The sequence below is a fragment of the Erpetoichthys calabaricus genome, chromosome 10 (genome assembly GCF_900747795.2).
Source record: "Erpetoichthys calabaricus chromosome 10, fErpCal1.3, whole genome shotgun sequence".
Lineage (NCBI taxonomy): Eukaryota > Metazoa > Chordata > Cladistia > Polypteriformes > Polypteridae > Erpetoichthys > Erpetoichthys calabaricus.
In genome coordinates this window covers 155,078,948-155,092,878 of record NC_041403.2, presented here as the reverse complement: position 1 = coordinate 155,092,878, position 13,931 = coordinate 155,078,948, and the positions used below count along the sequence as shown (strand labels likewise).

General features: G+C 41.2%; 1 protein-coding gene across 1 annotated transcript in view; it reads left to right on the top strand.

The window, feature by feature from the left end:
• Window positions 1-13,931, top strand: part of negr1 (neuronal growth regulator 1) — a 782,727-nt gene that overhangs the window by 409,514 nt on the left and 359,282 nt on the right. Inside the window, exon 2 of the mRNA XM_028812146.2 lies at window positions 13,452-13,690. Coding sequence (XP_028667979.1) covers window positions 13,452-13,690 — 239 coding nt within the window. The remainder of the gene's footprint in view (window positions 1-13,451; window positions 13,691-13,931) is intronic.

Sequence of the window (13,931 nt, the reverse complement as noted above, 5' to 3'; positions counted from 1 at the left end):
GTTCTGCTTCTTTTGACCTCAAGTTGCTTCCACAGAAGATCACAGCATAGAACACCACTGGCTACTATGGACTGGTAGAACATTTCCAGCAGTTTGCTGCACATGTCAAAAGACCCGAGTCTCCTTATGAAGTACAGTCCACGCTGGCCCTTCTTGTGTAGCACTACTGTGTTGTCAGACCAGTCCATTTTTTTGTTAATTTGAACCCCCAGGTACTTGTGGCTCTGCACCACTTCCACATCCTCCCCCTGAATGATGACTTGTCTCAGAGGCTTCTTGCCACACTGGAAGTCAGTCCATCACCAGCTCTTTTGTCTTGCTGATGTTGAGTTGCAGGTGGTTCTCTCTGCACCACAAGACAAAGTCTTTTCTGTACTTTGATTCATCTTCTTATTAATGTAGTCTATTATGGGCAAGTTGTCTGAAACTTTCTGTAGATGGCAAGTGCTGGTATTGCACTGGAAGTCTGTTGTGTGAAGGGTAAACAGGAAGTGAGACTGGACAATTCCCTGAGGTGCTCCAGTATCACACACCACCATTTCTGACAACATATCCCTTCTGCCTCAAAAACTGCTGTCTGTTGGTCAGGTAGTCCATGATCCAGGAGACTGTGGGAGCATCAATGAGGCAGAATGGTGTTAAAATCACTGGAAAAGTCAAAAAATATCCTTAGATGAGAGAATCCAACATACCTATAAGTGCCTGATAGACCAGCTGCAGAGGATCCTATGAGACCAGAGGTCATAGCTGTTTAAGGACCAACCTCTCAAAGGTCTTCATGATGTATGAAGTAAAAGCAACTGGTCTGAAGTCCTTGGGATCACTGGAATATCATTCTTTGGTGATGGGACCACACAGGATGTTTTCCACAGCTTGGGAACCTTCTTCAGATTCAGGGAAAGGGAGAACCGTTGCTGAAGGACCCCACAGAGCTGGCTGGCACATGTTTCAGCACCCTGGGGCTGATTCTATTCGGCTCTAAAGTCTTGTTTATTCAGAGTTTTCCCAGCTCTCTCCTAACTTGATCAGTAGAGACACACAGTCCAGGTAGTGGATGGGAGCTGGAGACCACAGGTGTGATGTAATTGTAGGGGAAGGTTGTGCAGGGTGCAGATGTTCTCAAGCTTGTTTCTAGATAGATAGAAAAGACACTATGTAATAGATAGTGTGATTGCTGGTCTGAAGTCTTTGGGGTCACTAGAATGCCATTTCTTTGGCACTGGGACCACAAAAACAGCTGGGGAGCCTTCTGCACATTCATGGAAAGGGAGAACTGGTGCTGAAGCTGGTCGGCACATGTTTTCAGCACCCTGGGGCTGATTATATAAAGCCCTGAAGCCTTGTTTATGCAGAATTTTCTCAGCTCTCTCCGCAACTGATCTGCAAAGACACAGAGTCCAGGGAGTGGAGGGGGGCTGGAGACCACAGGTGTGATGTAATTGTAGGGAAGCACTGGTGGAAACCTATAGGAATATGGTGAAGAATTGATCCAGGTTCAAGCAGTAGCAGTGTGGTTCCCAGCCCCTAAAAAGTAGAACTACTGCAGTGCCTTGAAACAAATCACATAGCATCCCCTAAAGACGTGATCATTTTAATCTCATATTTATAACTCCTGTATTTTTTTTACAGCTAATGACTCATTGTTTCTATATTACGCCCATTCAGCTTTGAATGCTAATAGCCAATGTTGATCACAAAAAGCATGAATTAATACAACTGTGTGATGTTTTTGCAGGAGAAACACAACTGCTTCTGTTTCTAGCAGGTTCCAAATTTAAGCACTCCCACAGGCTCATGTGATTAGTCAGAGAACATTACTTTACAGTATAAAACACAAAAAGGGACAATACTTTTGCAGAAATAGGAGTAATTTTTTTCTGCATTGTCAGGGCAGTGTGATGTGAACTTCTTGTCAGTCATTTTCTTTGCACTTATAGTACCTTGAGGGGTTTGTAATTGCCTCCTGTGCTCGTTGTAGCAATGAGATAGCTGCTTTCAATTGCCGTACCGTACAGCTATTAGACGTGGCGTAGATTTTTCAGCGACAATAATTGTCCTTCTATCCTTGGACACTTCAGTTAGTTGGTTCCCAAAGCTACAGTTTGAAATACTTCTCTTCAGGGTGCAAAGAGTGAAATACCAGCTATTGTATGTTGTTGGGATGTCTAAAGCACCCTGAGGCACGGGAGGAAGCAACTTTTATACAAATAAGGCCAAACAGACATTGCCAGAGCTAATGCATAATTTCTCTTTAATGGCAGTCGGGGACTTGTAGTGCTGTGTAGACAAGTTGCGTCCAGCCCTGCTGAGTTTCCAATGAATTCAGATAATATTAGATCAAGCATCTTTCACAGTTTGAGCATTTAACAAAGCAAATGATGTAATAATTTAAAGCAGTTTGAGAACATTGAAAAATTGAAAATGTAGGTGGGCAACCATAGTGCTAATTCATGTGTGGTGCTTTATCTTGTTATTAGTTTACCTGTGACATGCAACTAACACAAAAGATACCGATACAACCTCATAGCTTCAGAAAGAAGAAGAAGAAGAAGAAAGGTCAAAACCAGATCTGTAACTGTTACCTGTAACCTCTTACCTGTGTCACTGTCTGTCTTATGTCCCACATATTCAACCCTAGGGACGTCTAATGGCCGGCTGCTCACAGCCTAGGATTGTCTTTTAATTCCACTTCTTTTCTTCGACCCGGTTTAACAGCAATAGAGGACATCACTGCCCTTTGTACCCTTAAGGGACTACAGCTAGACAAGGAACAAACAATTACATGCTCTCTGCAACACTGAAAATCTTTAATCAGACTGAGACATTGAGTTTAAGATTTTACTTAAAAATGATATTATTTGCATAATAACCAACAGCAGCAAATAATATAAGCAATACAAAAAATTATACAACCTGGGTAAGTAGATGTAGTCTTTGTGTACTCTTCATTCTATCCCAGATGACATTTTTCGAGATGGCAGTTCCTTAGTTATTGAGTCTTCTTCTTCCTCCTCATCTTTTCCCACTTCTGCGTGGTTTCAATGTGCTTGGTCAACCTCCTCCCTATAACTTGGTCCTGCACCTCCACTCCAGTCAAGCTCTTCCCCTGTACTACCATTCCCTCTTTTGCCCACATATTAAATGTCTTCCCCTGTACTCATTTCAGTGTTTAGTTTGGTTTAGTTGGTGCTGTGTAGCAAGAACAGAGTGGTTCATTTTCTACCTTTCTAACACTTTGAGAGGAGCCACAGACATTTAAAAATAGAGTTTGATTGCTATCTGTTTAGCTGCTGAACACTTTCCAAGGAGCTCTGTCTCTGGTGAGAAGCCTTTCTTTTCAACTTTCGATTAAGGATATGTAATCAATAACTGAAGAATTAAGACAAAGGTTAATGGTAAGGTTTTTAAGAAAGTGGTAGGAGCATCAATGATGTATGGAGACATGGGCATTGAAGGGAGTGCAGGAGAAGAAATTAGATGTGGCAGAAATGAGAATGTAGAGATGGATGTGTGGAGTTACAAAAAGGACAGAATAAGAAATGAGACAATCAGAGGTACAACAAAAGTGGGAGAGATAGCTAAAAAAGATACAGGAAAGAAGGCTGAAGTGGTAGACACATGATGAGGAGAGACAATGAAAATATGGGTAAAAGAGTGATGGGAATGGAAGTCCAGGGGAAGAGAAAGTGAGGAAGGCCAAAGCGGAAGTGGATGGATAAAGTTAAAGAAGATCTGAAAAAAAGGGATAGTCTGGGGAGGAGGTTCAGGTATAAAAAATAAAGTGGGCTTCATTTGTATTGTAATTAAACCCCCAGTGCTAAACCTTTCCTGGCACAGATCCTCGACTTATTGACATATTGTGATTTTCACGGCCACTGATAGATTAAGCGCTGATATCAAAATGTCAAATATTCTGTTTGCAGCTTTGTTTCATGTTATGAATTAGCTTAATAATATTAATGCAATTCAAATGAGATTCTTTTCTACACAATTTCAGGTTTTCAAAGAACATAGTATATTGAACTCTGATTGATTTTAAGTGGGCAAATTCACCATTGAAATAACACTTCTAGATAGAGTATATAGATAATCATAAGAGAGAAGAGGTTGTTAGACATATTATTGTCCTGCCTACACTCACCTGCTGATCTGAGTGCCCCTATAGTTGGACAATAAGAATCCCCATCTATCCATTTGTTCATTTTCTGAACTTACGCTGTCCATTAGAGATCCAAGGGAGCGATGCCTTACAGTATTCTGTCAAAATTGGCCCAAAGCAGAGTGTCAATCCAGCTCCCACCGTGATTGACTCACTGTAATGCTGTTACAAAACTGTGCATTCACAGTATGGTAAAAACGACTTGTAGTACTTAATTTGTATATTTCATTTCAGTGTGTTTTCATTTTAGAATTTTTTAGATAATAACTCTTAACTTGCGGTCTCAGACCTTATGTGGGAAATGTTCTGCAACTGAAACAGCAGGCAGGCACAAATGACCTCATCAATTTTCACGAGGTACTTTACCAAGGGTGTCAAATTTTGGACTAGATAAAATTTTGGGGTGTATGCGAAATAGACATAGACTGGAATTTTGGGAAGATAAACATAAAATTGTTTAAAGAGTGGCATTGTGTATTAGAAAGAATATGTTTAAATAAAATGACCAGTGTGTATATGCTTGCAAGAATATTTGAAAAGGAGTTTTGGGACCTTAAAATGAACATTGTTAACACTCAACCAGATCATGGGAACATATCAGTTGTTCCAGTTTTTTGGACTGATACAGCATCTTGCATAAGGCAGTCAGCATGGCACTATAAATTCAAAGGATTTTAAAAGAAACATTAGGAGAAGAGAGTGTGACCACAAGGAGGTGCCAGAGAGCCCACAGCAATATAGCACTCATTGATGTGATAAAATAAAGAATATTTATTCACCATAAGCACTTTTTAATATTCCTCTCTCCAATAATCAGCTACAGTAACAACTAATTCAAAACAATTCTTCCTCTTTCTCCGCTGAGTGTTGCCCGCTGTGTCCCGTCTCTGACTTGAATAAAGTGAGGCAGTAGACTCCTTTTTAGTCAAACCCGGGAATGCTTCAGGTGCCATGTGTTGTCTTCTGGGAAGCCATAAAGAAATTAGGGAGCTCTTCCCCCGTCAGCACCCTCTTTTGGCACATAAGGACCCCAACTCCATCTCCCAAGCACCCCTGCGGTTGTCCCGACTGGATTGCCACATGAGGACTACTGCTACATGGCATATAGGGGATGGAACAGCTCCTGACTCTCGACTTCCACTAATCCATCCGTTATGTCATGCCAGCCAAGCACAATCACCCCACTGGCCAATTTGCCTGTGCTATTGTATTGGCGTCTCATTCCACATAATGTAATATTCTTTGATCTGGCTGGGATGCCCGTTCTCCTCTTACGAGAGAAAGAGACTTTTTGTTGTGAAAAAGAAGACAACTGTGCCACCAATAGACCACCCCTCCACTCCCAAGAATCACAACCAAGACTGGAAATCCTCCTGATATGAAGCTTGTTGTGTGACCCTGATTGGAATCGTTCAGGTTGTATGTTTTCAAATTTAAAATTTACACCTGGGGTGGTTTTTTCTTCAAATAAACATATGTAATGATAGAAATAGTTTGAGTACCGCTTTGCTGAAGTTGTCCTGTTGTTTACTGACATTTAGCAATGACCGATGATTGACAAACTGTGCCCATGTAAGTCACATACTGTAATGTGCAGTGATTAGCCCTTGGCTTCTGTTGATTGTGTAGTGGCGTCCAAGGTGACCATCAGAATACAAAAATCAAACACGAGTAACGGTTCCTGGCTTTTGCTAGTGTATTCTGAAGGGTAGCCCTTTCAGGAAAGCAATCTGAAGATGGGATTGATACATCCGCGAATCTTGGCAGAGAAGTCTTGTGAGCGGATCAGGCTTCCAGCCCCTTATAAGATATCAAAGTCGAGGTAGTCAGTCCCGGCCAGTGTTGAGATAATCTTGCTTTGTATTTGAGCCTATTTGTGCTGAGTGAATGTTGAATAGGTAACATTTAGTAGGATGTATGTATAAATTAAGGATAACAGTTTAAGGACATCCAGTATTAACTTGTCCATCACTGGAGAAGGCACTGGGGAAATTCCAAAGACCAGGAAAATGGCAAATATTATCCTGTTATATAAAAAGAGAGACTGGGCAGATTCAGACAACTATGGGCTAGCAAGCTTAACATCCATCACAGGTAAAATAATGGAAGGAATTATTAAGGAAATAACTGAGCAGCCCATGGCAAGAACAGGAATTTTACTGAACAGTCAGCATGGGTTCAGACGAGGGACGACATGTTTTACTAATATGCTGGAATTCTATGAGGAAGCAACAATAGGATACGATCAGAGTGGAGCTTACTGTATGATATTATTTATCTTGACTTTCAGAAAGCACTTGATAAGGTGCCACATGAGAGGTTGGGCCTCAAACTAAAAGAAGTGGAAGTTCAGGGTGATGTTTGTAGATGGGTGCAGAATTGGCTCAGACACAGGAAGCAGAGGGTGAAGGTGCAAGGAACCTCATCAGAATTGGCCGATGTTAAGAGTGGCGTCCAGCAGGGTTCAGTGCTGGGGCTGCTGCTATTTTTAATATATATAAATGACTCTGCCCGCCTATTAGTGAAACAGGACAAACTTTAAAAATCAACAAACAAACAGGTATCGCTAGCTAAGCAGAGGCAAGGAACGGTCCAAAAGTGTGGCCAAAGGTAGACAGATTCGAACGGAGGCTGGCGAGTGATTGATGAGGGCCCTGCCTGACTCTCCACTCCTGGTGTCACACTCCCCTCTGTCTCGGATTAGTGCGAATAAATCGCTCCTGTAAATGTACTATGATACTAAATGTGATCACAGAAATCGCAAAATCAACCGGAATGTTCATGCAAATTATAGAACAAAAACCCGATCTAAATGGGTTAAGTAGTTCTCGCGTGAAAAGTGAACAGACATACAGACAGACGTTGGATTTTATATATAGAGAGATTAGGTTAGGAATATAAGTAACAAGCTGGTTAAGTTTGCAGATGTTACCAAACTAAGGGTACTGGCTGATCATCTAGAATCCATTGAGTCATTAGAGTGGGACTTGGACAGCATACAGGCTTGTGTCAGATGAAATTTAGTGTCAGTAAATGTAAAGTATTACATGTAGGATGTAAAATGTTAGGTTTGAGTACACAATGGGAGATCTGAAACTCAAAAGCCCACCTTATGAGAAGGATTTAGGAGTCGTAGTGAACTCGACAGTATCAACTGCCAGACAGTGTTTAGAAGCCATTAAAAAAGCTAACAGTAATGTAAGGTTATATAGCGCCCTGATGTGTGCAGTACAAGTTCAAGGAGGTTCTGCTCAAGCGTTAAAACGCACCGGTGAGGCCTCATCTGGAGTTCTGTGTGCAGTTTTGGTCTCCAGGCTACAAAAAAGACATAGCAGCTCTGGGAAAAGTCCATAGAAGAGCAACCAGGCTGATTCCAAGACTATGAGAGTTGAATTATGAGGAAAGGTTAAAAGAGCTGAAGATCTTAAAAGAAGATTAATAAGAGACGTGATTGAAGTGTTTGTTTAAAATTTTGAAGGGAATTCGTCCAGGGAATCGAGACTGTGACTTTAAAATGAGTTCATCAAGAACACGGGGACACCATTGGAAACTTGTTAAGGGTTAATTTCACACAAACATTAGGAAGTTTTTCATTACACAGAAAACCAAAGATACATGGAATAAGTGACCAAGGAGTGTGGTCAAAACTTTCAAAACTTGACTTGATGTTATTTTAGAAGCGTTAATTGGATGGGACTGGCAAGCTTTGTTGGGTTGAAGGGCTTGTTCTCATCTAGATTGTTCTAATTTGCTAAATGTAATTAATATAAAAAGAACCTCAGAGATTAAAGTTCCTTCCGTGGATCCCTTTTACTCGACTAACTTAGACACACACTTGGGGAAAAAAAAAAATGTCATCATTAAAGAATGTGCAAACTCTATACGCAAAGTGAAACAGATGGGAGTTGAACCCTGGTCTCCGGAGCTGGGAAGTACATATACTTTATTTTGATATTATTTCTCACATTATTTAATTACCAATATGATATATAATTACTTATTTAAATATTTGCTCTGTATGTAGGTGGAAGAAGCATTGCAAAGAACCAGAATAACTTCCAGAAATATTTTAATTATGTTATTTTGATTTTTCTTCAGCGCTTCTACCACCTACAGTGCATATACTGTTCATATTTTAAAGACCATTTTATTCCTATACAGCTCATTGGGAATAAGGCCGTTCCGGATGCTTACAGTCATTGTAGGTCAAATGAGCCATTAATTAATTACATTTGAGCTCTTCAGTAGAAATGGATGATGACGGCTTACTCATAATCACTGAAAATATTCAAGTAAAATGTCAGAGCTAAAAAAACGGATGAGAGTATCAGAGGGGCCCTTAAGCAACGGCATATGGGGTCTGTGTGATACTCTATCAGTATTTTAATTAAGCCAGCTTTTATTAATTAGGCAGTCATTATTATATAGTACCTTTCATATTCAAATTCAAGCAGAACAAACTCAAAGACAACATCATTGTGCTCATCTCTGAGCTTGTCGTATGGCCGTTTCATTTCGTTATTCACTTACAAACTTAAAGCCTTATTGTGGTCTCAGGGTACAGGAAACAATGGGGAAACTAGGCGGGAGACCCTTTTGGCACCGCTGTCCCCTTTGACGGTGTACTAGGTGGCTTCAGAGAGGATCTCCCGATTAGTCTGCTATGAAATTTAAGATCTGCGAATACAAATACTTTTGTTTTCACTTGAGGGATGAAGTATATCTGTAATTAATAATCCAAATAAATCAATAAACTTTGAATTCATAATAAATATGCACACTTTTTTTATCACTGCAATGGCTCTACAAAACACAAAAAAATATGATTACTGAAACCTTAGTCTCTAAACTGTAGCATTTATCAAGCTCCTTTGTTCTGTAAATTGCCTCCCTAGCGGCTGATACACCGATGACTCATGTGCAAGCCAGCTTTTCCATAGTGGCGGCAAAAGAAATTCCAAGCAACAAAGTAAGTAGCAATGAATAGAACCATATTATAATTTACCCCGCAGAGATCAGGCACGGTACATGACTTATTCCTTTTACATTTCACAAAAATGTTGCTACACAAATGAGATCATTTAAGAAATATCCATAAGGCTGCGACACATGACATATGCGCAGTGCAGCAGCATCGCATCTTGAAACATACCTGATAATGAAATACAAAGCAATGCCAGATGACAGTCGTATCTTAGAACATAAGATTAGAAATTATTTTCCATTAAAATTTCTATCCATCCATTCAATTTCTGAATTGCAGTTAGACAGAGTCATACCTGAATGGGATGCCGGTCTGTGACGGCAGCATTTGAACCTGAAATCATCGACGACATGTCCGAAGAGTCGGAGTCGGGCAAATGAGGGCAGACACAGTAAGCAAGAGGTGGTGCTTTGTGCTTTCATAATGTAACATTTTTCAATAAAGTGCAAATCATGCAGTGCCGTGAAAAAAATAAATAAACTCATAAAAGCAGGAGCTTTTCCATGAGTTAAAAAGTCAATTGATAAGTAATCCAACTGATACAAAAACAGAATTAAACCTTGCAGTCATTGGGTTGTTTCTCTCTATCTCCCTCTCAAGCCCAGTGCTTCTACTTAACTTCATCTCTCCATCTCAGCTTATGATATTATTTATCTTGACTTTCAGAAAGCACTTGATAAGGTGCCACATGAGAGGTTGGGCCTCAAACTAAAAGAAGTGGAAGTTCAGGGTGATGTTTGTAGATGGGTGCAGAATTGGCTCAGACACAGGAAGCAGGGGGTGATGGTGTGATGAACCTCATCAGAATTGGCCGATGTTAAGAGTGGCGTCCAGCAGGGTTCATTGCTGGGGCTGCTGCTATTTTTAATATACAGTATATAAATGACTCTGCCCACCTATTAGTGAAACAGGACAAACTTTAAAAATCAATAAACAAACAGGTATCGCTAGCTAAGCAGAGGCAAGAAACAGTCCAAAAATGTGGCCAAAGGTAGACAGATCCGAACGGAGGCTGGCGAGTGATTGATGAGGGCCCTGCCTGACTCTCCACTCCTGACTTCACACTCCCCTCTGTCTCGGATTAGTGCGAATAAATCGCTCCTGTAAATGAACTATAATACTAAATGCGATCACAGAAGTCGTAAAATCAACCAGAATGTTCATGCAAATTATAAAACAAAAACCCAATCTAAATCGGTTAAGTAGTTCTCGCGTGAAAAGTGAACAGACATACAGACAGACGTTGGATTTTATATAGAGAGAGATTAGGTTAGGAATAGAAGTAACAAGCTGGTTAAGTTTGCAGATGTTACCAAACTAAGGGTACTGGCTGATCATCTAGAATCCATTGAGTCATTAGAGTGGGACTTGGACAGCATACAAGCTTGTGTCAGATGAAATTTAGTGTCAGTAAATATAAAGTATTACATCTAGGACGTAAAATGTTAGGTTTGAGTACACAATGGGAGATCTGAAACTCAAAAGCCCACCTTATGAGAAGGATTTAGCCAGCGGAAACTCCAGTAACAGCGTTTCCCACTTCTGGATTCTGTTCCTGGCTGCCTTCCTTGGTGTCTGCCGGACCATTCTGAAACGGCTATCCTTCGGGTCTTCCACCATGCCCACTGCTACAGCTTTTATGGGTTCCCTGGGACGAACACCTCGATCGTACCTCATTCCTCCACTTTACTTTCTACTCCTAGAATGCTGATCTCTTGTTCCTTTGATGGGGCTTCCAACTGCTCTGCCTCCTTTCCATCACACTGACTCAAACAACCCCGATGTTGCCTTTTCATGCTGATGGCTTTCTCTGTCTCTTTTCTTGATCCCTTCATGTTTCCCACTCAGGTTTCTTTTTCTACCCTTTTCAAGGGATACGGGTGTGATGGCGCGGATTACACTTTCTGGAGCACTGATGAGGTACACTGAGCTGAACACCCTAATTCCCAGCTCAGAATCGCTCTGCCTTGCTACCACACACACCTACACCCCGCAAAGGTCTGAGCGCATATTTATTTATTTAACATGTGTCACAAACTCAAGACAGAGTCATATAAAGGTTTGGGGCAGCCACCCGTATAATTTGGTTTCCTGGCTGCAAAGTTGCTTTCTTCAAAATATACAGCAGTGATGTGGATACAACCGAGTCCAAAACAAGACTGAGGGAAAAGGGAAAAGGTTCAGGCTTTTAAAGGTGGAGACAGGAAATGAGATCATAAGGATCGGGCTCATGTTCTTCAGCCATTGGTTCGAGCCCGGACGTGACATCACAGGGGCCGGAGCCGGCAAGGCCTCCTTCCCTTGGCTCGGTCCCGGAAGTGACATCAAGAGAGCCAGGTGGAATCTCCCGTGAATGGTCTACAGGGAAGGGAGAAAAAGAGTCAGTGCACTCTGCCACATCCTGGCATACCTCAAGACTGCCGTCACTCAAGCCCTTTTGCTGCCTCCCATGCGCATGTGTGTGACACATGATACAATTGCCATGGACCTCGCAATACCACACTGTTTAGCAAAGGGTACACTCACAGATTCACCCACACTCACTTATGCTGGCTAATTTAGAGATGACAATGTAGGTAACATGAACAACATTAGGACATGTTAGAAAATCGTAACTGTATCATTACGGAGTGAGTGTAACTCATCAAGTTCTTTATGTATTGGTCAACTCTCACACTCTAAGCTTAACAGACACACGCAGACACAGAAACACATACACATCCCATCACTCGTCAGTACTCTGCATGGTGACTTACTAGCTTCACCACCTCTGGATATAACCTATACACTAAATGTTAATAAACTGTACCTTGGTCCCCATTGTCAAAGAATAGACAAAGAGCAACAAAAAGGTATGGGGCAGTCTCCCATATACTTGAACCCGGCTGCAAAATGGTAAATTGATTGCACAATCGTGTACAGATTGGAGTCTAAAACAGAACTGATTTGGCTGAAGCAAAGATGTCAGTTCTAAAGGAAGGCTGAGGTGGTAACATCATCAGGACCAGGACCAGAAGTGACGATATCGGGGCAAGGTGGAATTTCCCATAACTGCTCTGAGAGAAAGGATCAGCACACTCAACCACCCCCTGGCTTGGCGTGGAATTCCTTTCATTCGAGCCTCCCATGCGTACGTGTGTGACACCATGAATATTTCAAACCCATGGTGACTCACATGTCTACTCAGTGTCCCCAGGCCCTTCTCAAAACTGTCATCTCTCTCAAGCAGGTTTGGGTCAGATGGCATTCCTCAGACTGAGACCCCCATCTTTATGTTGAACTGACTGAAGAGGCGTGGTTTATTTCAATGGAGATGTGGGTTAAGTGCCCTCATTGGTCGGCTTCTAAGTGCTACAGAGGAGAAAAGAGACATCAATGTTAGCATTGATGACCCCTCATGCCCAGGTAGGGTATTGCAACTTGTCTGAGCCTGGAAGGTGATCCTCGGATGCCCGTGCCTGACAAAAGACATGTGCTAGGGTTAATGTCGAATTAAATAGCGCATTAGACCAGGTCTTTGAACTCTGGTTCTTAATGGAAGAAACTTTGATCAGTTTGTGTGCAAGATAAATATTATTGTTTATTAACAACATGGGTCTGATCAGTTTTAAAGTCAGCCCCTGACACCACAAAGCAAGAACATCACAGAAAGGCATGCATAATCTCCAGGTTTAAGATAAAAAAACAACACAAAAATAAAATTTCCTGTTCAAAACTGCATAAAAAAATTCTCCAAGATTGGATCAAAAATATTTGCCATCATGGCTGGGATTGGCTCCAGCAGACCCCCGTGACCCTGTGTTCGGATTCAGCGGGTTAGAAAATGGATAGATGGATGGATGGATCATGTAAATCTGTAAGGTACGGAGATATTTTTCAAAAGATGCTGTTAAAGGATGTGGATTCCTGTGCACACAGCCCCTGCTTTATGATGTCAGAGGCTAACTTTGAAGCTGATTGGTCGAAAGTGGATGACTATCCTGGAATAAAACGTTGAGTGTTGCTCCAAGAACAACAGAAATCCAAAGCTATCAGATCGCGGATAGATTAAGCAGATTTGGGAAACAGATGGATGTAATACACATTGTGGTGGAAAGTTGTCAAAGTGGGCATTGAGTCCTATCAATTTTACTATGTGTGAAAACAAAAAATGGTAAATATTCATAAATTTGTCAGTCAAAATGTTTGCTATTTTAAATAAAGACTTTTCCAGTGTAAATGAGCCAATCGAAAAGCATATGTAAAAACTGTTCTACAAAAGCTGGTGCATGTCTTTAATTCTAATGAGCGCCCCCTTTCTACTTTCAGATGCTACCTTGCAGATGTAACTTCAAAAGGAGCCTGGCTGAACAGATCCAGTATCATTTTTGCCGGCGAGGACAAGTGGTCAGTGGACCCTCGTGTGTCAATTGTTTCGAGTATTGGAAGTAAACGGGAGTACAGCTTACAAATACAGAATGTGGACATCACTGATGATGGTCAGTACACGTGCTCTGTCCAAACTCAGCACAACCCGAGGACTGTGCAAATCTACTTAACAGTGCAAGGTACGTAACCCTCCAATATATGCATTCTTCACTTGTACGAGGATCCAAATATGATGTAAGCAAAGACAACAAAAAAAAAAAAAAAAAACACAAATCAAAGCTGATAAGTGGTTAATGCCGTAGAAATTCTGGGGAAAAGTATTAGAGCAAAATTAGAAGTACGAGGAAAGCATAGGGTAAAATACACAGCAAACAAAAAACAAAAACACGATCTTAACCAGTGCTGTCTAACTAATTTAGA